This window comes from Lycorma delicatula, chromosome 1 (genome assembly GCF_047948215.1).
Source record: "Lycorma delicatula isolate Av1 chromosome 1, ASM4794821v1, whole genome shotgun sequence".
In the NCBI taxonomy this organism is placed as follows: domain Eukaryota; kingdom Metazoa; phylum Arthropoda; class Insecta; order Hemiptera; family Fulgoridae; genus Lycorma; species Lycorma delicatula.
The window spans coordinates 244,383,738-244,411,381 of record NC_134455.1 but is presented as its reverse complement, the minus strand read 5'-3'; the positions used below and the strand labels follow the sequence as shown (position 1 = coordinate 244,411,381).

The 27,644-nt window shown below is 31.5% G+C and overlaps 1 protein-coding gene across 1 annotated transcript in view; it reads left to right on the top strand.

Annotated features, from left to right (window-relative positions):
* Cse1 (chromosome segregation 1) overlaps positions 1 to 27,644 on the top strand; it is a 120,352-nt gene that overhangs the window by 34,407 nt on the left and 58,301 nt on the right. The window contains exons 8-12 of the mRNA XM_075374972.1: positions 1,886 to 2,053; positions 6,925 to 7,054; positions 10,957 to 11,120; positions 13,266 to 13,452; positions 13,722 to 13,917. Coding sequence (XP_075231087.1) covers positions 1,886 to 2,053; positions 6,925 to 7,054; positions 10,957 to 11,120; positions 13,266 to 13,452; positions 13,722 to 13,917 — 845 coding nt within the window. The remainder of the gene's footprint in view (positions 1 to 1,885; positions 2,054 to 6,924; positions 7,055 to 10,956; positions 11,121 to 13,265; positions 13,453 to 13,721; positions 13,918 to 27,644) is intronic.

The window sequence follows — 27,644 nt, the reverse complement described above, 5'->3', positions numbered from 1 at the left end:
GTTAAGCTTTTGGATATGTGTATCTTATATTAAACAATCTACAACTGAATGACAGGTAGTTACGCCAGTTAACTGCCAACATTCGTACAAAAAAATATATCTTTGTATTGTAATAAAATCATAGTTTGAAATGCATTGTCTAAAGCTTTGACAAGGTTTATACTATTTTTTAAATTATTATTATTATGTATTCTTGTAGACAGTAAAATATTTTGTGTCACAGAGTTTAGCGATTTTATTACTTAGAATCTGTTTCATATATGGTGCTTATTTACAACTCTTGCTTATTTTTTTTTATAAATTATTATCCATTATTTAATGTAAAAGAGCCATATAACATACTTAAAAACTAACTGATAACTAATTATCATAGTTTTGACAAAAATTGTTCAATATAAAATCACATACAAGGAGCAGTTTTATTCCTGTATCATAATAAGTTAAGCTAAACTTTCATATTTATTTCCAATAATCAATTTTTGTGGGACCTGCAAAAAAAAAAAAAAAAATCCTGCAAAAATCGATTTAGGAAATTAATATGGTAAATTTAATTTATCTAATTACTGTGTTTTGTTGGTTTATATTTCATAAAATATTAAATTCTATTAGCACAGTGGTCAATATGTTAATAAATTATTTGAAGTTTAAAAAAATTATTAAACTTTTTATCAAGTGTATTAGTATCATGTAAAAATAAATACATCTCTCATAATTTACTAATACAATTATCCAGACATACTCCAGAAATATGCTTGCACATACATTGTCTCCTAAAATCAGTATATATATTTTTCATTCTGCTGCATTACTGAAATATTTTTTATGTTAAATATGCAAATTGTTACAGTTGATATTCATTGAATAAAATCAATAACTGCATAAAAAAAATTGTAATCTGTTCAATGTAATACTAGTCAAAAAATAAAGTAATAAACTTTTTTCAACATTGAATTTAGCGAGTTGAACTCCACAAAGAAATAAAATTAAGTGAAAGTTATAATAAAACAAAAAATGGAATTATTGATCATAATTGGTTGTAGAAAGTGTTGGAAGTACACAGAAAGTACAAATCGTAATAAATTAGCAGCATTGTAAGAAATATTTCTTGGGACACTGGACATACTGACCTATAACTATCTAGGAGGTAGTTGCACAATATAACTATGGTTTATCTGTTTTTCACATATTTTTAAAAATTACGTTTGAAAGGGAAAAATGTTAAAAAACAATGTAAAAGTTTGAAAATAAAGTATTTAATATTGCATACCAAGAAGCCACTCTGTTGTACAGTACTAAAGCAGTCTTAGTGACAAATCTTAGGCAGAAAGATGGAGTAAAGTATAAAGGATTGAATTATCTATGCTGGCTGAGATAGGCTATAGATTGTGTGTGACAGTTATGGTAGAGAGAATACTCGATCATTCTGTAGAACTGGGTGACATAAATTTTCTGTCCATCCCACCTCTCCTTAAACCTATCTTTTTTAAAGTTAGTAGTCATCATTTTTAAACTGTAGATTTTATGAAAATCATTGCACATATGTTGTTTGGACTGATAGGCAAAGAACGTTATATAAAATTTTAGAAATTGTAAAATATAAGATAAGTGTTGTAAAACAGATAAAGTATTAAACACAGAGTCAAAACATGGAGAATTGTTTGAGGTCTTTTTACTACATATTTTTGCAACACCTACCAGTTGGTTTTCTATTATTTTTGGCAGCAGTTTTTTGATTACACAGTGTAGTGTGTATTTAAACAATAAGAATTTACATAGGCTTATCATTATACCATTATATAAATTAGAAGTGAGTTACTAATAATTGTTTTTTCAATTTGAATTAAGTTATTGCCTTCGTTCAATGGTGTGTGGTATGTATTTTTAGGATGATGAGGAAGCAGGTCTCATGGAACAGTTAAGATCACAGGTCTGTGATAATGTAGCATTATATGCATTAAAGTATGATGAGGAATTCCAGCCATATCTTCCTAATTTTGTTACAGATATTTGGAATCTTCTTATTACTACTGGAAAACAACAGAAATATGATTCAGTAAGTCCTTCAGTCATATAAAAAGTAATGTTGCATGTAATTATTATAAATTTAGTAATAAATTAATGTGTAATATCTTTTGTGCCCATCGTGATAATTTAGTGTCACATCCATATACCATTGATTGATTGGTTCTTACACAGGAGACGGTGTGATTATTTATATTAATCAAAATTTGTCTGGTATATATATTGGTAGCCACTACGAGGTGTTTAAATATGAAACTGGAATTTGCCCATAGATGGCCCTAGCTGTCAATGTAGTTACCGTCAAATCACATCATTGGCGCCATTTTCTTTCTTTGACAGCTGACAAAGGTTTTCAACTCACAACAATTCAAGTTTCAACAACAGCAACAGCAATATAACAGCATAGTTTTAATTAGCGTTGAACATGTCGAGTTTAGTATCTACAAACTGCAATTTGCTGACAGCATTGATTTTCTGTTACCATTTAAAGAAAACTGCTGCAGAATTGTATTTAATGCTTGTTGAAGCTTACAGTGAGCATGCTCTTGGTAAATCACAGTGCTTTAAGTGCTTTAAAAAAAAAATTCAAAAATGGCAATTTTGATGTGAGAAACGAAGAACAGTGGAAGACGAAGACCATAGAAAGAGTTTGAAGACAATGAATTGCAACCATTGTTGGATGAGGATGACGCTCAAAACAACTTGTGGATAAATTAAATGTAACACGAGAAGCCATCTCCATATGTGTTTCAAAGACATGGGAAAGATCCAGAAGATGGGAAAATGGGTTCTACATGAACTGAATGAAAGACAGCAAGAAAACCATAAAACAACTTGCAAAATGCTGCTCACCAGGTACAAAAGAAAGTCATTTCTCCATCAAATTGTGACAGGTGATGAAAAGTGGACATATTTCGAAAGTCCTAAGCATAAAAGATCATGGGTAATTCCAGATGAACCATCAACATCGATTTCAAGGCCAAATTCCTATGGAAGGAAGACAATGCTCTGTGTTTGGTGGGATCAGAAGGGTGTGATCTATTATGAGCTGCTAAAACCTGGTGAATGCTAACAACAAAAAATGATCGATTTGAATTGAGCATTGCGTGAAAAACTACCAGAACATCAAACAAGGCAACACAAAGTGGTGCATTATCATGAAGCAAATTCACAAAGGGAATTTGCTTCATGATAATGCACACACACAGCAAATCCGGACAAGGAAACAATTGAGGCATTCAGTTGGGAAACACTTTCGCATGAGACTTACTCACCAGACTTGGCTCCGTCCAATACGATTTATTTCCATCAATGGGAGATGCACTTGCTGAGCAGTGCTTCACTTCTATGAAAATGGTTCGATCACTGGTTTGCCTCAAAAGAGCAACAGTTTTTTTGGCGTGGCATTTATAAATTGTCTGAGGGATGGGAAAAATGTATAGCTAGCGATGGACAGTATTTCAAATAAAATATTTTTTATCGTTTTCATACAATAAACATGTATTTTCTATACAAAAATTCCAATTCCTTATTTACACACCTGGTGTATTAATACAGAAATGAGCAATACGTAGATATTCATACTGGCAAGTACAAATGAAACAGAAAAAATATAAATAGTAGTGACAGGTAAATACACATTGGATTTCAGTAGAAGAATGAAAAGTATGTTAATTTACTCATCAGTTTCCAGTGTGTTTAACAACTTAAAATAGTTTTTCCTTGTATTTACAATTTTCATTTATTTTATGTTGTGTTTTGTAAAATATTTTAGTCAATGGGATTATTTTATTTTATTATAAAAACATTTTTGTACCTACAACCATGAAAATGGCAGATACTGACTTCTGTATATAAGCATTGAAATATTATAAATTGAAAGATTAATCTTTGTTAAAATTGGTGTACAATTGCGATGTTTTCAAGGTTAGTTACTCAATTAAGGTAAAAAAAGAAAAATGAATGTCACATATAAACATCATATAAAAAACAATTACGTGTGACTTTATATACATTTTTTCTCTTTAAATTGTTTAAGCTATGGTAATATAGGATGAGCTTACATTATATAATTTGTATAAAATACAGAGTATTGAGTATACTCTGGATAATACAAGAAATACATACTATATGCTGTATATTATAAAATAGAGTTATGTAATATAATATGGTTATATAGATTATATAGTTTTATATATATATATATATATATATATATATATATATATATATTTAATATGTAATATATACTAATGAGCTTCTGTAATGTAATCCTTACTCAGTGTGTGTGTGCGAGGTCTGTTCAGAAAATAACTGAACATTTTTAATTACCAATGGATATATTTGGTGACGTGTGGTTGGCAACATTGTGTTCTGCATAACCTTTCTGTAACCATGTGTTCTTAGATTGTTTTTATCTCATTTAGTTTTTTTGTTATTGTTATCTGAGTGCAATGTGTTTAAGTATTAGTAGCGATTTTTTTAATGTGTGCAATGATACACCATAGAATTTTTCATGGAACTGGGGAAGACTTTCACAGAAACATTTCAAATTTTGAAACAAGCTTACAGAGATGATGCTCTGGGTTCTATGCAGTATTACAAATGGTTTTCAAGTGAAGATGACCGTCGACCAGGAAGGCCTTCCAACTTCAACTGATGACATCCACGTTCAGAAAATCAAGGATCTGGTGCGTGCAAATCGCCGGTTGGCTGTCAGATGAACTTACAGAAGAGGTTAGAATCTCAGTTGGCTCATGCCATGACATGTTGACTGCAAAATTGAACATGCATAGAATTGCAACAAAGTTTATTCCTCGTTTATGACCGAACAGCAGAAAGAATATTGAGCAGATATTTGTCAGTAACTTCTTGAACAAGCCAATGACGATGAAGCATGCAAAGGATCATAACAGGAGACAAAAGCTGGGTTAAGGTTACAATATTGAGACGAAAGTTCAGTCATCACAATGGATTGGCAAAGGATCAACATGCCCCAAGAAATCACGTCAGTCTTGATCCAATGTAAAAGTGATGCTCTCTGTTTTTTTGATTTTAGTAGAATTGTGCATTTTGAATTCTTGTCTCAAGGTGAAACAGTAAACCGTGTGCCTACTATCAAGGTGTTTTACAATGGTTACGTGAAAAAATCCACAAAAAGAGTCCAGAGTGGTGGTGAGATGACTTGTGGTTCCTTCACCTCAACAATGCACCTGCACACTCAGCTTTGTGCCAAAAATCAGTTGACCATCTTCCCTCAGCCTTCCTACTCGTCAAACGATTTTTCTTATTTCTGAACTTAAAATCGGTAATGAAAGGATGCTGTTTTGAGACTATTGATAATATTAAAGCAAATTATCATGGACCTTAAAGGCCATTTCGAGTGAAGCTATCTAGGAATGCTTTGCAAATTGGAAACAATGCTGGGAAAAAGTGTATGAATTGAGGAGGGGTAGTAGTACTTTGAAGGGGACAAGAACCAATAATCTGTAAAATTAATAATAAAGATTAAAAAAATAAAGTTCGGTTATTTTCTGTACAGATCTTGTATTTATTTATTTTTTGAATTTTTAATATTAAAATTATGAAAGATGTTCATTAAGCATAAAGAAATCTATCTTGATACATAAATAATCAAACTACTGCCAATTTAAACCATTTTCACTAATCTCACTTGTTCTGAGCAACTGTTGTGTAACAGTCTTAACATATTTATTACTTGATATGTCACTTAAATTTTTATGGTTAATTTCTCATACAATCATTAATTTTTATAAATTGTAGACTAATCAAAATCACTACTTGAAAGCATATATATGAAGGCAGTTCAGAAAGTAACCTCCATTTGGCTATAAATAAAAAACATGCATAGATAAAATATTTTATTATATACAACTTAAAACTACAGCTTTTCTCTATTTTTCAACATTTGTCATAACGTTTCACTAATTTACAAATACTTTCTTCATAAAATTTAGCCGCCTGGGTACCTAGCCAATCTTTCACAGCACTTTTAAATTCGTCTTTGTCATCAAAGTGCTGCAACGTAAGCCATTTCTTCATGTCAGTGAAGAGATGAAAATCACTCAGCGCCAAGTTTGGGCTGTAAGGGGATGATCAAAAATGTTCCATTGAAATTGGTTCAGAAGTTCTTGAGTTCTTCAAGCATTGTGAGGACAAGCGTTTGTCATGCAAAAACACAACATCGGATGACAGCATAACACAACGTTTGTTCTGAAAGGCTCGCCTTTCCTCTGAAGTTTCTTCAGAGTTTCACAGTAGACTTGCGTCATAGCACTTCGATGATGATATTGAAGTTCCCAGGTGACTGAATTTTATTAATAAGGTATTTGTAAATTAGTGAAACATTATAAAAAATGCTTGAATTTAAATGGTGACTATGTTAAAAAATATTTAAAAGCTGTAGTTTTAAGTTGTATATAATAAAATATTTTTATCTCTGCAGGCTTTTAATTTATAGCCAAACTGAGATTACTTTCCGAACTGCCCTTGTAATAGTAATGCTTCAAATACTTTAAATAGTCATTATATAGAAGTAGAAATATTAACTAAGAATTGAAAATGTTAATTACTGCTAATCATAAAATTAACTATGTTTAGAGCTTGTAGAACCTTTTAATATGTTGATTAAAATTTTTACAATTACTGCTTCTCATCTGACTGATATTTTGCTACTGTTTCGTAATCAGGCGCTATATACATATACTCTTGTGCAAATTGAACAAATTACATTTTAAAGTTATTGTTAATTTGTTTGGTAAATATTTCGGTAAGTTATTTGTGAAAATTTATTAGTATTCTATGTTAAAAACCTGACCTGAAGAAATGTTTTAATGCAGGAATGTAAAAAGTTTTATAATTTGTAATATTTCTCTTTTTCAGTTAGTTAGCAATGCATTACAATTTCTTGCAACTGTAGCAGATAGACGTCATTATAGGCACTTATTTGAACAACCTGATGTTTTGGGAAGCATATGTGAGAAAGTTGTTATTCCTAATATGGAATTTCGAGGTGAGATGTTTTACTTAAAAACTATTCTACAAAAACTAGTAACTGTAAATTATTAAAGTAATAGTTACTTTTTTAAAAACTATTTCTTTAGCTAATTATTATTTTGAAAATTTTGGAATTTTAAATATGTTCAGGTAGAAAAACTTATTAGAAAAAGAAATGATTTATATTATGAAATCAAATAAATATGCACACATTAATTAATCTTTTTTCTGTTCCATGATTTTTTTTTGAATAATGTTTAAATTCAGTTTGGTCTGAAAGTGTTACTTTCTAGACTACTAGACCATAATAATGTGACTGGACTGGAAGCCTGGGCATTTTTGAGGTGTCTAAAAAAAAATTGTAATACTTTATTACATGTTATATCACCTGAAAAAGAAAGAAATGAGCTCTCATTAAAGATAAAAATATTTATAATAGATTACTTACAAAAACAATTGTCACCATTTAAATTTCCTTCAAATTTCTTAAAAACAAAAAAATAGCAATGGTGCACAGTACTAGTTTATAAACATACAAAATTGGGTGATCACTACACATTATGACATTTTATATTGTCTAAAGATAAAATTTCATTGTAATAAATGTAAAATAAATTATGGACAGATTTTGAAATTTATTCGTTTTTCAGTGAAAAAAACTGAAAAACTTTTTATCATAAAATAAATCAATGAAAGAAATGTTATCCTAATATTTATTATTCATTTAATTTTGTAATCATAGTTCTCTGACAGTCTCTAGATAAAAAAAAAAAAACTTAACAAAACTAATGTAAGTATATTTAGAGAACTATGCTTACAAAATTAAATGAATTGTTTGAATTACAGTCAGTAACTAGCCAATTTGTTGAAGCAAGTAGGTAAGTACAACAGAACTGGACAGTCAGGGCATCACCAACTTGTTCTTTTCTCCCAGAGTTGCCTGTAGAAGCTTTTATTTTCTCTGAGCATACATTACAGACTTGAGTTGGTTGACTTTTCTTCTCAGTTGTGGGAATTTTGTCTAAAAAATGGCTGTTGTTTTGACAGTTGCTTTGAGGCAGTTGTAGCGGAAGTTTCTACCTGATGAAGAGCTGTACTTTTTTTTGCTAAATCAGTGCCTACTTGTAATAAAAAATCCCCACGACTTCATGTATTCCTTTGAATTGGTGGTCTTGTAACATGATACAAGATATAAGCATTTGTCAAAGACATTGTAAGCAAATGAAAGAAAAATTTTTCCTCCACTTCATCTGTTTACATTTGAATGGGTAATATGAAACAAACTGATCAGATCTATCACACACCAGTTTTGACATACTCACATATAACATCAGCCTTTGACTTAGGTATGCAGGTGCCAATAGCGGTAGTTTTGTTATCCCATAAGAAATCAAAGACAGCAGGAGATAAATTCAATCTATCCATAAAAGCACAATTACCTTTGTTTAGATACTTCTGCAATAATCTCTGAAAGACAGGAATAATTGCATTGTCTTCTAGGTCTTTACCAGTATACACTTCGATATTCAGTACACAGGCTGTTGCTACATCACTTAAAATGAACAGTTTTATTCCATATTTATCAGGTTTACTTTTTATAAACATAAAAATAAATCCTACCTGTAACCCACAAATACCTTCATCAACAGTTAGATTTCTATAAGGAGAGAATGAGTTGGGAAAAGCAGCATGTAAATTATCTAAATATGGTTAATTTTTGTAAAGTAGATCTTGGCCCAGTTGATCTTGTGGATGTAAAGACTGTTTTCATTTATATGTAAATTTGCTAAAATAGCTTTGAATCTATCTCTGAACATAACAGAGCCTGGAAACAGAGTTGAAATAAAACTATTAGTAGCCCAGTAATCTCTAATTTGGGGTTTTTCATGTAACACATGTGAAGAATAAATTGAAAAAACTGGGTAAATTTGAAGCATTTTCACAGCAGTCCATTTACTCCACACACTATTTATTTTTAGTTTATTGGTTTTACGCAGTTAATCTACAAGACATTTTGTGTATTTATTTGTCTCTTGTTTGATAAGTTTTGCAATATTTTGTGTAAAAAATATAGAAAATACATCTAGGGTGTAGAAGTTTCATCTAAAGGTACAGTAACGCCACATATCTCTTCAAAATTAGGTAAAGTAGGTAAATCATTATCAAATGACCAGCCTAAATCTGTATCTGACAATTTCGTTTTTTTTCTCTTAGTACTAATATCTCTTCCACTTATTAATAGACTTAGCATTTATAGTAGAAGTAATTATTTGGGGTGGGGGAAAGTGCAAGGGCCAGGCTGAGAAATATTAATCCTAACTTCCATTTCATCTTCATCATCAGATGAAGTAATCGGGTTGATATGTAAGTCTGGGTCTCTATCTTCATTATCAAACTCATAATTTTCAGAACCTGAATCGAAATAAAACTCACCTATTTTCTCCAGTTGAGTTTCAAGACTTATTTTGTTGATTTCCTTCACTATCACATCTGAAAATATTGGAATCAGATGCATTCTGTAAAACATTGTCAAAATAATTTATTTTTTGTTTATCCAATAAATCACATATATTTACAATAAAAACACACTACACACACAATATAAAACGTTAGAATAAAAATAAAAGAACAGAAAAGAAACCAGAACACAAATCAAAGTAAATAACGCCAAGTAACTTTATGTTTTATAACCTAAAAGTGCTCTTGAACACGAAGTGTTGTTTTTATTGTTATTAACTAACATCTGCTACATTGCATTGAAATTCATACTGAAGCATTATAGTGAACTACTGAAAGTGTCTAAGAGGCCTAGCAACGAGTTTAGCCCATCACTGTTTACTATGCATTTAAATGTAGCAGCCCAACATTTACTCAGGCTCCAGCCTTACAAATGAAATAACCTGTTGGTGTATACTCCTCGGGCTTAAGCTTGAAACTGTTAATCAGTAAGTTTATCAGTTGTTTAAATTCAGATAACAGTATGTAGAATTTTAGAATTCAGTTGAAGATATTGCTTAAATATTTAGCGTTATTTGCTATTTATATCAGAAAAACATTTACGCTTGAACCTATAAACCTACTGTGTGAAAGAAATGTGGTTTGAAATGCTTCATCTTTTATCCATTTTTATAGAAATTAAGATGTGGCCATTGTAACATTTTAATATTATGAACTAATGTGGGCTATAGCAGAATTTGAACAAAAGTCAGATTTTACATTCAACCAATCTGGATATGTTCAAAGGGATTATGGTATTACTTGTGATTTTGAAACCAATAGTGACATCTTCATTTTTATGAGCAGTATTACGTTTCATTTGGTGCATTTTGATTAAAACCTCTTTGTTCAATTTGTTTTTCTTTTTTACAGTAAAAATGATTTATTACAAATAATTAATACCTTATAATTTTTTGTATTGTTACCTCTCATATTTTTTACACACATTTTAATAAATATTTTGCATATTTTTCCCCCATCTGAGCATGTCAGTCTCTGATTTTTATTATTTTTAATACTCTGTAATCAGTGTATTGCAATAAGTGTTCATTATAATGATACAAATAAGAGTTTTACTAAATTACCTTTATTTATGAATATAATTATCTTTTGCAATGTAATGAGTTTTACATAGGTTGTTATAAATGAATTGCCAGGCCAGGATGTGGGATGTGTTTTGAAGAACCTAACTACAGAATGGTGGCTGGAAGTTGGTTTTTAGGAGTCATTAAAATATAACTAGTTCAGCCAGGCCCTCATCATTGACCTCTCACTGTGAAGGCTAGTGCTTAACCATTGTACTATTACAACATGCATTTATTTAGTTAATACCATGGAATAGCTGTTGCAAGAAAAGAACCATCTTGTTTATAATTATTTTATACAGTCTGATTTGTGGATAATTTCACTTCATTTTAATAGTTTCTGATGAAGAAATGTTTGAAGACAACCCAGAAGAGTATATACGTCGTGATATCGAGGGATCTGATGTGGATACAAGACGAAGATCAGCTTGTGATCTAGTTAAAGTATTGTCACGCTATTTTGAAGAAAAGATGATGCAGATATTTGGACAGTATGTTCAGGTAATAGAATTTCATGTTTACCTATGAAATAGTATCATAATGTAACTTTAGAATTTTTTGAATACATGTAGTTTAATTAATTAAGACTAGATAGTAAATTTTCTAGTTCCAGTTTTTGTAACAATTGTTATAGTTATTTTCAATTATCATCAAAACTACATTACTTATAGTGCATAGAAAATGATATCAGTCATTTTGTTTCATTATGTATTTCTATATATGCACATAGTAAGTGCTGAATGTTTCAAATGTGGATGATCACTGTCTGGCACTGATAAAATACTGGAACTTTATCCTGGAAATTACTATCACAAAAAAAAAATATATATATATATTATATTTATTTGCAATGAAAATTAATTTTATTACGCAAAATTAATATCAATGGTTAGTATTAGATTAAATTTATTTGCGTTCAAGTTTGAGGATAAATATCTGAAATGGGCTATTAGATTTTCTTAAAGTATACATAAAGCTATCATGTATCGTATAATTTTCTATTTTTTCACACATTTTTAGCACTCAAAAAACTGTTATGTTCAGGAGTTGTGGCTCAGGCTGAGCTAAAATTCCAAAGAATTAGAACTTTTTGCAAATCAATAAATTTGAAGGGGATGTGATTGATCTAGGAGAAGGAAGAAAGGACAAAGAAAGAGAAGTGGCGTGGGAAGTACTATATGTACTATGAACATTGATTTGAATGTTACTTATCAAATCAAATCATAATCATAATGTTTCAGATCCTGATAACTCTTCATCGCTTATATCATCACTGCTAGTATTTAAACCACTATCACCATTTATGGTAATAACAACATTTTTAATGGCATTGTCAATTCATTGGACGCTGCTTAAAGCAGCGATCAGAATTCGAGGTTCCTGAGATAATAATATGTTTCTGCTTTCTTGATTGAGACCAAAGCATGCTTGCGTTTAGAAATCAGAGAAAAGGTTTGAGTCGGATACATTACATTCTACTTTCTTGATTTCCATTAGTCATTCGTAATTGAATTGGCTTGTTCTTCAATTATTGAAGTCTTTTTATTCTTTCCTTGTTCTTAACATTCTTCCTCTTTATATTTATCATCTTGTTGTTTTTTGAGATATTATTTCTTCTTGTTATCTTTCTTTTTCATGTATGATTGTTTCTTTTTCATTTTTGATTATTCACCAAATAATCCAGTAATAAAAACTGAATATGTTACACCGTAAAGTTGAATTTAACATTTGTAACCAGTATACAGGAGTTCACTAAATGAAGTAGTTAATTATTATTAACTTTTATTTATGCGACATACCAGAAATCTGAAACTTTTGTTAATCAGCAACTCACGAAGACATGAATAATACTGATCTAGTAATACGAGTAATAAAGTGACTTTATTACTTGATTGTTGGATTAATAACTGTATAAATATTTAATGTTGGTAAAAACTAATATTTCAGCAGTTGTGTAACTGTCCGTTTATTAAAGAATTGGAGAATTATATCTCTCTTTCAAATGAAATAAGTTTAAATGAACTGCAGCAAAAATGTGTATGTGTAATTTAATAGGTGTACAAGGAAGTCACGTGTTGTACACATAAGATTTCTCTAAAACATAAAATAGTATGTTAGTAATGAATTAACTACTAAATTATTGAATTAGATATTTGGTATTCTTTGAAACACTCTTGAGATTGTTGGTAACCTTTAATCTTTTGACAACAGATGTTTATTGCAATTGTCAGTTCATCTAGAGCTATATTTGTGATGGCATTTATTGAGCTCTTACTGCTCCTATCGGTTGAAGTCCAGTGAATTGAAATCTAATTTATTGAGTCGACAGATAATCAGAACCTCAAGCTCATTCCACTGTAGGTGTCTTTTAGTGCTTACTGGTAACATACTGATAACCAGTTATGGTTCTTCTTTATTTGATAGGATCGAAAGATGGAAAAGTACTAGATCTTCTTACTGAATATCAATATAGGACCAGTTGATTGAGAATCCAGCTGGCTAACTGCTAATGTAAATGGCCAACCAGTTAATATATGTGCTAATAGTGGATTGTTAATTGAAATAATTGTGAAAATGTTTAAAAAAAAGTGAGATTTTGTGTATTGCAAAAAGGATAGTATAATTATTTTTACTTATATGTTATAGGCAATGTTGCTGCAGTATGCAAATGATCCCTCTTCTTGGCGACAGAAAGATGCTGCATTATATCTTGTTACCTCACTAGCTAACAAAGGACAGACACAGCGACATGGAATTACACAGACTTCATCACTTGTTTCCTTACCTGATTTTACTACACAGCATATCATACCTGAATTGGAAAAACCAAATGGTATTATATTAATGTCTTCTATTCTTCTTAGTATTTATTTTGCGTTACAGTTTTCTTTAGCATTACTTCTTTTTTACCTTCCCCATGTATGAGGGATGTATGTTATATACACTTGTATGTGGAAAAAACAGTGTTTTAACTAGCCTGGGTCAAAGTAATTTTGATCAGTCTGCATTAATTGTTTATAGCCTGTGTTTTTTTTGTACTAATATTTGAAATTTTATATAAAATTTTTATAATAAACAAGCATTTTTTCTCTCTTTTTACAGTAAATGATTGTCCAGTTTTGAAGGCAGATGCGATTAAATACATAATGATATTTAGAAGTGTTTTACCTAGCAACATTGTGATAGGTACACTACCACTGATGATAAGGCATTTGCAAGCTCAGTCTCAGGTTGTTCATACATATGCGGCATGTTCGATTGAAAGAATGCTCCTGTTAAGAGAAAATAACCAACCACTGTAAGTTATTAGAATTTTGGTGCTATAATTACATATTAAAAAAAAGTTCAATATAGTAAGGATTTAAAAATATATTTAAAGTTTTAAAATAATATTATACGATTCTTAGTATATAATGTATCTATTGTGTTGTCTGGAAAGTTGCTATAACTAGGTAAAAACTCTATGTGAAAAAACTTATAGAATGTGTTTTATTATTGTCAAAATATTTACATTAATTACAATGAAACTGTTTTTAAGTAGTTAAAAATTCATGGTATAGTTTTTATGTAGGAAGTGTCTGGACATTTTATTTCATCTAAACAATTTTCACATTATCATACAGTATGTTTGTTGGTAAAACGGTCTTCTCTTTGTTTTGTAACAAAGTACTTCTTGTAAGTACTTTTGTAATTCAGAAAGAAATTTTCTGTCCACGTCAGTTTGGTGATGAAAATTATGTGAAACTGTAATTTTGTTTACTTTCCCATCTAGTGCTATAACAGAGCTATATCTTTAGAAGAGAAAGTATTGTGATTGGTCCACTTTGAGCATATGTGGTTTTCACTGGATCTTTACATTTTGACACATAAGGAACCCAAAACCCAATTTCCATTTGGAAATTTTTTGGATGTTCATATGTACGTGTGTATGTTACCCTCTAAATCACCTTATATCCTCAGAACTACTGGACTGACTTGGTCAAATCAGATTAACTTGGTCAGATTACTTCTATATATGGGGCATTGATGCTATTAAATTTTCAACTTAAAAGGTCAAGGGGGAGTTAGGCTGTGGAGCAAGATTACCTTCATTATCTTCAGATTTTGTCTAATTAAGGTCTTATTTTTCTTAGGCACATTTGTTAACAATTAAAAAATAATAATATTTAAAAAAAAATTTTGCAAAATGCACTCCCACCCCAAAAAATGCTCTAAATAAACTAGTGGCTTAGTGGGTGCACTATATCATTAGTCTCTCACCACGCGCTAGCGCCAGCGCTAGTGTAGCATTGACATACGTCTGCTATGTAATAACATCACAGGTGAGCGGTAGAACTAATTGAGTAGTAATATTTAAAGCGTAAAAAATATTTTAAGTAGCCGCTTGTACCGCCATACCTGCACAAATGAAATATGGTATGCGTGCGTGCTTTGGTTAAAATCATTGAATTAAGTAAACAAAAAATATTATATTATATTATAAGTTGTGTATGTGCATGTGTAAGCCATGCATCAGAAAAAAGTCACGTGACAGGAAAGTTATACAACTGTGTTGTCAGCTTTTTTAAATAAATAACAACCAAATTTATTATCTAGAATTTTTTAAATTCAGTTCATAAATATTCAGTTGTTCTTGTAACTATCCACAATGACTGGTGCTACTACTGTTTTTACCCAGCCATCAGCTATAGTTATTACTGGATTTTTTTTTGTTACATATACGAGGGTTATTTTTTTTCAAAGTCCGATCGGTCGCAAAATAAAAACCCGCGCAAAAATCGGATGAACCTTTGTGCATATGTGTTGTGCAGCATCTCTAGTATGGCCTTCAATCAAGCCGCGTCACTTCGTTTAGTTCTGAACACGCATCCAGCACGTAAACATGTCTACAGCAATAGCATCTCCTGCCAAGTGTGAAGTGCGTGCGGTAATTCGATTTCTTCAGGCTGAGGGCTGTAATGCAGCTGAAATTCATCAATGAATAAGTAAATGTGTACGGTGAAACTTCAATGAGTAACAGCAAAGTGCAACAATAGTGCAGGACCTTTAAAGTAGGACGTGCAGATGTTCATGATGCAGGCGGTCAGGGAAGGAAGCGAGTGTCAACCGATGATCTCATTGAGCGAGTGGATGAGGCAATTCGAGAAAATCGTCAGTACATAATTTCTGTGTTGAGTAATTTGTTTCCTGAAATTTCAAAGTCAGCTCTCTACACCATTGTGAGTGAGAGACTTCAGTACCGCAAACTGTGTGCGAGATGGGTTCCCAAGATGCTGTCCGACTATCAATGAGAATCGATGCATCCCTAACGTTTCTCCAGTGCTACCACAATGAAGGAGACGATTTTTTGAACAAAATTGTCACAGGGAACGAGACATGGGTCCATTTTGAAACTGAAGAAACAAAAGAACAACCCAAACAGTTTGCATTCTCATTCTCCCAGTAAACGAAAGAAGTTCAAGCGAACCTTTTCCAACAGAAAGTGTATGGCTACTGTGTTCTGGGACTGGAATGGAGTTGTCTTGGTGAAATTTATGGAACGTGGCATGACCATCACTGCAGCCTCATTCTACATGACTCTTCAACGTCTAAGAAGGGCAATTCAGAATAAGCGGAGAGGAATGTTGTCATCAGTCATTGGTTTTCTCCATGACAATGCTCGGCCGCACACTGCAGCTGTAACAAAGAAGCTCCTGCAGTGTTTTTGTTGGGAAGTGTTTGATCACCCACCATACCGCCCGGGCTTGGCTCCATCCGATTTTCACCTCTTTGCTCACATGAAATGCTGGCTAGGAGGACAATATTTTGGCACAGATATCGAGCTGCAGACCAGCATAGAAACATGGCTGAAAACACAGGCGGCTCCATTCTATGACAAGGGTGGAAACTTGGTACCACGCTATGATAAATGTCTAAATCGGAGTGGTGACTATGTAGAGAAATAGCGTAACTATGTAAGTACTTGTTACAAATAAAAAAATTTTTATTTTCACAGTGGTTTTAATTTCGTGACCGATCGGACCTTGAAAAAAAAATAACCCTCGTATTTGGAATATGATCAAAATTTGTCTATTCATTAGTATACCTTTGTTTTGTTAGTGTATTTATAAAATTTGTTTTGCTATGAAGGACATTAAGGTGTTCATTGTGTAATAGTTTGAAGCTGCAACACATTGACTAAAGTAGAATGTTCCATATTCAGAACAGCTCAAGTTATTTATTTGGCTTTGCATTCGGTGAAAGTGTTTGATGTTTGCAGTGGTTTCTGTGTATATTGTTTTGAAAGCCAAATAGTATCCAGAATTTTTTTGTTTTTTAGTTATTATCTCTTAGTCTTTGTGTACGCTAAGTGCATATGTTATTTGTTTTTTTTTTCTTTTAGATACCCATCTTTAGCAGAAATTAATTTTTATGATTTAATATTACAAATAAATATTTTTACAGCAGCATAATTAGTTTAACTATCATTATATCTTAAATTATCTTGTTTATAATCTTTTCTTGTTTTCTATCTTCTTTTCTTGTTTATAATCATGTAAATAATTGTTTTTAAACCATTATGTGGTGAATTTTAATACATTTTTTAAATCTAATTTAAATAAAAAACTGTGTTAACTCTTTTGAGACCAACTAATCAATTTTTATTTTGTGCAAAAAATCTCTCAAGTCATACATACAAAAAAGACCAGTAATCAGGTAAAGTGTACTGCTGTGAAACATAAAAAGTACTCTTTCTTGTGTTGTGAGGATTTACAGTTTATTTTTAGATTGTAGGAAAATTCACTAGTTTTTAATCACACTATCAGTCTTGTTTCATTTTACAAAATATCTTTATTATTTTTAAGAAAATTGTTAATTGGATTTCTAATTATTTGCGTCCTATGGATAATATTTCCTCCAACTTTAAAATCTTCTATCTTAAAAAAGAAAAAGATATTTTATCAGTGGGAAACATTTTTAATCCTGCAATCAATTTTGACCTGTAATCTTGTTTTATGAAAATTAATTTTTTTTATCTGGTCCAGTTGTTGATAATCACAAGTCAAGTAAAGCATGCAGTTATTTTACATTAGGCTAATAATGCAAAACTTTTAATATGATTTACTTATATAAACACTGTTTACAAGTACTATTATTAGAGATTTTTGAACTGTCACTTCTACTTCACTGTATGTAAATGCTTGCAACAGTAATTACCGTGACAAACTTCTTTACACTTTACACAGACAGTCTTTGATCTCTTCCTTTTTCCTTTTTTTTCTAAACATACCCAGCATGTTTCTTTCTTTTCTCTAGGAAGATTTTCAAACCTGACTCAACAATGATTATCACAAAAATTGTCGTTTCCCATTATTTTTAATCGATCTTCAGCACAAACAACAATAATGGAAACAATAGTTATACCTAGCCATTGTTTAATGTTATTTATCTTACAGTTCTCACTATATAAAATAAATACATTAACACCATACACTCAAAGGTAATAAAAGTAACTTTCTAATAATATTTAACAGTTCTCTTATTGAGAATATTGCATAGCATCATATCGTTACAATCTATTCCCCCCATCATAAGTTGAATATAAGTTTTTACTATACTAGGTTTTACAGAACAATTTCCCTTCCATTTTTTTTTTTTTATGATTTCTTGATCTTTTCATTGGATGGCGACAGTATCACAAATTATTTGGTACTGTTTTTGTCAATAAGCCAAAGGAATAATATATCATTTTTATAATATACTTTTTGCCCTACTTGTAACACTTTTTTTTAAATCTTGTAGTATAATCATTTGGTCTCCAAAGGTTAAACTGAAGGTGTTTCTGAAGTTTAAACATTTTTTTTTTTATATTAATTATAAGAGATGGATTTTTCTCTTAAAGGTATATCAAAAAATAGATTTTCATAATAATATATAAAACAGAGTTTTATTAATCCTTTATCAATAGCTATTTAATTTTTATAATATAAAATATATTTTCCCATTAATTCATTACCATTGTTTGATCTAATTTTAGCATTTGGTTGTTAATCAAATGTGATGAGCTTCTGGAGTGAATTTCATACTGAAGTCTTTATAAACAGAGTCATTGCAACTGAGATGTCTATAATTAATATTAATGTTTAATGTCTTTGTATAATAATTTTTTGTATGTTGTTTTGGTCTTGTTTAATTCTTTATAGTTCATTATTTTTATAATATTAAAGGGATATTTTTAATTTTGTTTAGAATTAAGGCAGAGGAATGAAAAATGTATATCTTAAGAGAAAAATAAGCTGTTGAAGTAAATAGTGATTATGATTTTAAATATTTGGTAAAATGAGAAAAGTATAAGTAACTGTTCAGCCAAGTAAGAAAAATGTACAAAGTTGTCACTGACAAGCTGTGGAAAACATAAGAAAGCTTGATGAAATGAAAATTTTATTTTTGTTTGTTTATGAAACTGCTTGTTGTAAGGAGGACATTTCATGGAAAACTGAAACTAGCTTGTCAAAAGATAATATTTCAGCTAGGTATGATGTTCATTTTCATTTGATCCAAAAATGTTCTGGATCTACTGGGATTCAGAAAGGTCTCTCCTTTCCTGATAAATAAAGTAATAATGGGTTCAAGTGGTTCCCGCAAGAACATTAGAAAATTGAGAGACGATCAATACCAATAGAGAATTTTAGTGATGAGCAGAGTCTATCGCTCTTATGTCTGACCAGTATGGGCATGTAAGTGTGGTATGCCACAAAACCTTGATTACTAGCTAAGGAGTAATTTTTTGTTGGGATCTTCTAGAGATGGACGTTAGTTAGATAGTTGAAGAACTTTTTCACCTAGACTAAGTAGAGATGAAAAGAATTATGAAACATCATAGCAGAGTGGAAAAACCTACTCCCTCTCTTACAGTAATGTTTAACCTTCCTGTACCATTGGAGAACATAAGAGTAATATACATGTCTATTTGAGCACGACAATTCATTCCTAACTCCTGGTGATTTTTCCAGTGTCAAAGTTATAGCCACATTACAATGTTTTCCTCAAACATTGCAATAAAAATCTGTTAACCGTGGGGGATCACACTCAGCTCATTCATGAGATTGCTCAACTTTTAAAGAAGAGAATGAAATTCTTAAAATTTGTACCAAGCAGAAACTATCTTTTCCAGCCAAAGAGATTATAAAAAGGTACTGAACTCCTGGAACCTGGTAAAAACAGATGTCTCTTTTGTAGCTGCTACATCAAGGCAACCCCCAATAAATGCGTTAATCAACAGTTCAGATCCTGCAGTGAATTAAAATAGCTTGCTCAGATGTTATATGATCTGGTCCCCTCGCTTACAACAATTATCTCTTACAAAATAAGAATACAATCAGGTAGAAGGGTATTTTTGGTGGAAAGACTGACAGTGATTAACCAAAAACCACTTTATTACACCACCAAATTAAATTCCCGCTGCACCAGCAATGCAGCAAACTACTAAGATGTCTGTGAAGGGGTCTATTAAACAATTATGAGCAGGTACAGTATTTCCAGCTTCCCAGGCTTCCAAATCCCCACCACCATATTTCAAGGTCCCTTTGAGAATATGATGGCAGATGAAGTGCCTGAAGAAGCACAATCACTTTGTAAAAGTTATAAACACAAAAAAGAAAAACCAGATAGTATTTGACAGATAATCTGCATGCAGTTTTGTGTATAATAGGAAAATACTATTTTTATGTGTACAAATGTTATTTATTGGAATGTGTGTGGTCTCTTTCTCACTGTAAGGATATTTAAATCCTAATAGAGGGAGAAAATCCTTTAATATTGTGTCTGCAAGAGACTCACTCCCAACCCCAGATTGATGTGCCTTTCACGGTTGTGTCTGCGAAAGACACAACCATCAAACTGAGGGCAGAGGATGTAAAGGTGTAGCTGTTTTCCTGAATAGCTGCTCATATTCTGCTAGTGACAAACATCCCTGCAGTCTCAGTGAAGATATTGGTGCCATTTTAAATTAATATCTGCAACTTATATCTTCCTCCAAATTCTGATATCAGTGAGGATGATCCATCCAGTCTGTTTTCGCAAATTTCTTCACCCTCCCAAATAATTGGCAATATCAATGCCCATCACTGTTCACAGGGCTCATCATCATGTTCTTACCGAAGCACTATAATTGATTGACTGAGACAGAACTTAGATCTCTGCTTATTGAAACATTTATGTGATCTTCAGCAACCTTATTCCCACATTTTACTTAGCATGTTTTTCCAAAAACTTCTTTGGAAGCAATCATAGATTGGTTGTTATCTCAGTTGGTAATAGTGATTTATCTCAGAGTCGGCCACATAGATGGGTGATTTAGAAAGTGAACTGGATCAGATACAAGGATTCCTTTGGCCAGAGTGACGAGTGGTATGCGATCCACCAGCTTGCTAAGTTTACTCACCTGATTCTTGATAATAAAAAATAATTCATCCCTTTAACATCTTCAAAGCCAAAGCTTTGCTCAAAACTTCTTAGTGGAATGAAGACTGCAGGCTTGCACTAAGGGATCATCACAGGCTTTGTATAATTTCAGTCAAAAACCTACACTGAATTCTGCCTTCTGCAATGTGAGGGTTGTTTGCTGTTGAGTGTTTTGGTGTATTAAATGGAAATCTTGGCTGAACTTTGTCGAGATTCCATCTCATGGACAATATTATTGTCTGTTGTATTGAGAAAAGTTCAGGCCATATGTGGATTATGACAATCTTCGCAGCCAACTGGACTGGAATACATTGGCATCCTCATAACGATACCAATTGATGTCACAAATAGGTCTAAAAATATATTTATGTAAGTTTCACTACATCATCATATTGTCATGAATTTATCAGGTATAATAAGTTGCAAGTAGAAAGTGTGCCATTCGACACCAAGATTTGCAAAATAAATTAAACATTCCTTTTTCTTTTGATAAGCTAAGTTTTTTTTTTTTTAATAATTCCTTCAACACTTCACTTCCCCTGCAAATGACTATATCAGGATCAGTATGTTATCTCACCTCCTGTATAGTGCATTATAACATCATTTGTGTATCTATAATAGAATTTCTGACTAAGTTTTTCCAGATTCTTGGTCAGAAGCATTGGTTTTGGTGATTCCTGAATTGAAACCTGGTAAAGATAAATCATGCTCTTGAAGTTATCATCCTATCTCCATAATCAGTACCCTGTGCAAGTTGATGGAATGAATGGTAAATCATCATCTAGTATGAAACCTCAAGAGAAATTCCCTGAACAATACGGTTTCTGCCAACGTAAATCGTCTATCAATCATGTAGTTACTCTTAAATCTGTCATTCAAAACACCGTCCTACTTTGCCAATGCCTAGTTGCTGTATTTTGCAATATGCACAAGGCGTATGACAACATGGATGAGAGGAATCCCTAAATAAACTTCAAGAATGGGGTATACAAGGAAATTTCCTTGAATTTATCTGGGGTTTCCTCATTATCGGTCATTTCAAGTTTGAGTTGGAACGATAAAATTTTACACTAGAAATCTGAATACCTTAGGGAAGTGTGCTGAGTGTTACTTTGTTTACCGTAGGCTTAAATACTATTATAGCGTGCAAAAACCCGTTTTGTGTTCTTTATTTGTAGAAGATTTTTCAATTTACATAGCATTTAGAACTTTAGCAGAACTTTAACTTTAATTTCTAAAATTGCCTCCTCTGTTTCTTTCTCCAATCGAAAACTGTACTGGTCCTCCATCAAGAGATTTTGTGAGTCCAACCCTTCATTAATCAGCAAATACAGCACCTTCTCAGACACCTTTCCAAGCACTGGCAGAAGCATCAGAGGCCTGTATGACGAACTCACAGTAGGATCCTTGTCCACTTTTAAAAATCACACCTCTTTTTCAATAAAGTGGAAAATAGTCAGAAAAAGCATTCTATTCAGAACCTTTGTTATTTCACCTACACTTACACCCGTGAAACGAATAAGAAGTTCCACAGTGATTCCATCATACCCAGAAGCCTTGCATAACTGCAAACTACCTGCCACACCTCAGTCTCAGTAATCTCCAAATGTGCTATACCCAAACGAAAAGAAGCAACCTCATGTCTAACACACAGATGATATGACACTCACCCTCCACATCATTATCTGGCAGTGAATCATTAAACAGAGTGCGCAATATTTCTGTCCTGTCTGTTAATACACCTTGCTGGGTTGAGAGAGCAGATAAGAACATCTTTCTTTCGTTTATGTCACAAAACCCTATAAACGACACTGTAGGGATACTTACTACGCTGATCCTGTGTGAAAGCATACTAAGAATCCCTTTTTGAATCATTTGAAAATTACTGGATCCTCAAATCCCTATACTCTGAAGCAAGTTCCACTTGTTGCCCAGGTCACCTTCAGAATTTCACCTAACATGACTCACAGACTGTTTCAGATCAGAAATGTGCATCATCCACATAAAATGTGCAATACCACAAATGTGTTCTACAGCATCCACATAAGCAAGAGAAAGCCTCTTTGCCAACTCCTCCAAATCCACAACTTCCAAACTCTAGTCCAAGACACAAAGTCTGGATGACAGTATATCAACAAATTTTTGTCAGTCTGCCCTCCTGTATAGAAAATGCCCCTGCTGAATGGGAACATTACACTGGTACACCTCACCTCAGACATTTGTGATCAAAAACATAATGAAATGGTGATCATGAACAGTCATTTATTACTGTCCATCAACAAACAGTTCTGGGAATATTCCTTCCAACCATAATCTATATTTTTTCCAGCAACCAACATTCTACCAACCACCATTCCTGCGAAGGTTAGTAACTCACCCAAAACATTATAAACTTTGAGACCATGTTGTACATTGAAACTCTCCACCAACTCCCCTTTCTCATCTATCAAAGTACCGTGCCATTATGCAAGGACTTTGCATTAATGTCTGCACCAATCAGAGTAGGACAACCAACAACAAACTTGACAATCATGTCCCATTTCTCTAAATGATGCTCAATAGAGTACCTATATTGAACATAAGAATTTGAAAATGAAGTTGCAAGTTCCCCATTTCTAGCTTCACAACAACATGGTGAAAGTCAAGAGAGCTGCGAAACAAAGACACAGTCCAGATGTCTTTTGCTTAGAATAGTGGACATACTAGCAGGACCACACAGAAACTTCTGCCAGCCACTAAAACCTCTGCTAGTCATCAGAGCTCATTGCCTTTTTGTATTTCTAATTATACAATTAACCTCTTTTTAATCAACATTATTAGTCTCCTTGGTGACCTTCACTTGTGAATTATTTCTTTAGTCTTGGTCAATACAAAAAAAGGACACCAACTCAGTTATTTTGCAAGAAAAATTTTTTAATATTGTAAATAGCTTGAATCCAGATACATAGTTTATACAGAGGCTCTAGATACAATAATTTTGTTGGTTGTCCTTTTTTGGTTTTCAATAAGATATACGTGTTTAACCTTCTCAGTATCAGTGTTTTCATCGCAGAGCTGTTTGTGATTAACAAGGTCATAAATATACTTGGCCCAACATTCCAACAGGTACTTGTCTGTTCAAATTTCATGAGTACCTTGCAAGCCATTAGTGATATGCACTCCAGACATCTTGTCGTCTGTGATATACAGTAGTCATTTTGATTCATTTCTGAAATGAATCAATGTAATGTAACTGTGAGCTTCTGCTGGATCCCCAGCTATATTGGAATTTCAGGCAATGAGCGCTCTAATAGTGCAGCAAAAGAGGCTTGTTTGTAGTCTCCTTTCACTAATCACGTTGTTTCAAACAATCTTGTCTGTTTTCTGAAGAGTGTCATTCATATTGAGTGGTAGAGGGAATAGAATGTTACAATCACTAATAAACTTTGCCCCATTAAGATCACTATGTCACCTTGGAGCTCTTAATGTTGGAATAACCTTTTTAAGAAAGTTATTATAGGTCATTTGCGACTAGTGCACACTAGACTCACTGATTACTCCTGAATCATGCTGATAATGTAGGATCAGATATTTTGACCTTATCTTATAATTCACTGCAATTAGTTTCTCTGAGTATGAAATAAAATGTAAAAAAAAAACTTTGAATACATTTTGAAAAAAAGGTGTTGAAATATTGTTATATTTCAAGTTTTGTTGATGGAAGCAAGGGGCCTAGAAACCATGAATGCTATTTTCTTCTATATGATTTTTAACTTTTTAGAAGGTCAGAACATTTCAAAAGTAAAATTTTTAATGTTATAAAAATATTTATTTTGAAAAAGATTGTTTAGTATTTAAATTTTCTGTTTGAGGTAATAAATGTGGGTTATGTAGAGTTACAGGAATTTAAAAATTTGGTGAATATTTAATGAGTAGTTTTCATACAACTGAACTTTTTGTCTATATAATTTTAGTCAATTGCCATTAGGGGGTGAATTTGGTGGGTTACAAAATTACTATGATACTTGGGAGTAGTAAACTTTAAAACAGTGTAAGAATTTTTTGTATTAGTTCTGTTGACTTTACTCTTGACAAATGTACAAGGCATTTGAGTCATTTTATCATTTTAATAATAATAAGTCATTGACTTATTAATCTTATTTATGTTTAGAAATTGACAAACTCTAATCTTGACAGTTAGTAAAAAGATATTTTATTGCATTGTGTATTTAAATTAAAGTATACACTCTTCTAGTTATATTTTTAATATTTATTTATATGAAAATATGACTTCAGTATCACTACATCTGTTGCCAAATTAATTTAAATCAAATCTTGAATGAAATTAAAAAAAGTATCTAATGGTCATTCATAGCTAGATTACACTTAGTTGAATCTCCTTTATTTAGTACTAAATAGCTTGACTTAATAATAATTTTATTTCTTTATATAAGGTAAACCTTCAATTTTTTTTCATTTTGCCTACAATTGTTTGTTTGCATACATTGTAATCTATTGTCATAGATATATTGTGTAGTTATTTTTTCTATGCATATATACAACGATAATCAATTAAGTTAAAATTGGATATGGTTACTAGATCATTCAATATCCCCAATTCCCAACTTCCTAAAATTTGTTTATGTTCTGAATCATGTGCTTAATACATTAATTGCTTAATACATGTAAACATTATATGTAGTTATAAAATGAATTGTCCTGATTGTGAAGTAAAGAGTGTTATATATGAGACCAGAAAAATGAATATCGCCTGCGTGCATATGTTATTATGTTTATGTTATAAACAAGTATCTGAAAGTGAAACCTGCCAATATTTTTTGGCAATTTAAGAAGTTATGAGTAATGAATATATAGAATCAGAGAAAGAGGTATTAAAAGAAAACCAAATAAAAAATACTAGGGTATGATAATAGAAAAAAAGTTCCATGATTAAGATTGGGATGCTTGCTTATATCATTTGTCACAGAAGAGTTGAAGCATCCAGTTAACAAAATCTTGGAAGACAAATGTTTGTAACTCTTGAGAGAGTAGCCTTGTTTTTCTGAAATGTTTGTTGTTTGCTTAAATTGTATTAGAAAACCTAGGCTACAACATAATTTATGTATGAAGGCTTCCACAGCTGATGGCTGACCACAAAATCAGAAGAATAGAGCCAGAAGTGATGTTTCTGCAGTGATATCTTGCATTAGGAGATGAAGTTCTCTATCATTCTGTTTTTGGTTATGAACTCTGGTTGTCTCGTTTTACCCTAGAAAATTTCAATCATTTGATTGTCATCATCCCTACCTTCCTAAAAAGCTATAAAAATTACATACTCTTCAGCTTGTTGACCTAGCAACAATTTTTTTGGGATTGTATGTATTTTGATTCAATGAAGTTCATGTCAAAGACACCACAATAAATGCAGCCATATTGCAAGACTCAAAAGACTATGCTGAACCATTCGAATTCAGAGATGTAGAAAGCTTTCTTTGATATTACTCTTCATGAGAATACTTGGCCCCATGCTGCTACAACAAACTTTATTCAGTAATTTTGGGTGGGTGATTTTTGATTATCCATTCTATATTTGGCCTTTCTCTAACTGAGTGGGGCTTTAAAGATCATGAACAGATGTTGTAAGTGGTTAAATGTAGGAAAATTAAAGTTAAATGTAGGTGATATAATAGGAGAAATAGATTAAGTTACTTAATGTAGATTATTAAATACTACTATAAATAATAAAAAATGCAAAAAAAAACATCTTTTTGTATATATGAACTTAGCAAAAGAATTTCATTTATTAAATAAACAGAGGAATTTTGAGAGCAATTATTAATTCATGTTGGTCAAATTTTTAATAAATTAACGACTCTGTATTACTAGTTGTCACTCTGTAATGTTTGTAAATAGAAGTTATAATCATTACATAATCAATTTGATTGATATTTTAAACTTTATATATAAATAAATATATTTATATATACAAACCCTTTCTAAAGCAGACTTAGTAAACAGAAAACATGAAAAAAATCTAAAGTCCTGATCATTTCACAATATACGCAAGTCCCTCAATAATTTTCCCCTTAGGTGCTTTTATTGATGTCAGTTTACAAATGTGAACTTTATTCAAACTTTTATTTAAAAACTTATTTTATAGTGACTAAATTGAATATTAAACCATTAATTTATATTAATTTAAATATATTTTATGATTTTAGTCTAATTTTATAATACATAGATAATTTGTAAAAAAATTCACTTTTTAAATGTATGCAATATGAAAGGTCTGCTAAAAGACAGGATCTGATGAAATAATATTGTTATGTAAAAAATGAATACTGTATGTATAGTATTGACTTTTTTCTAATTTTTAAGATACACAAACAAAATATTACTCTATTTTAATTACATCTTAACAATGTGTAGAAATAAATCAGGTAAATTAGAAAAAAGGAATTGTCTTCAGTATTATATTATGAGTACTAGTAGGGTTTAAAAAGTATAATGCTCTTTAAAATGTTTAATTTTCTGAAAGAGTTTAACTTTCCTGCTGTTACTTTTTAGCCAGTCATTACATTTTCAAAAAAAGGTTTTTTTTGC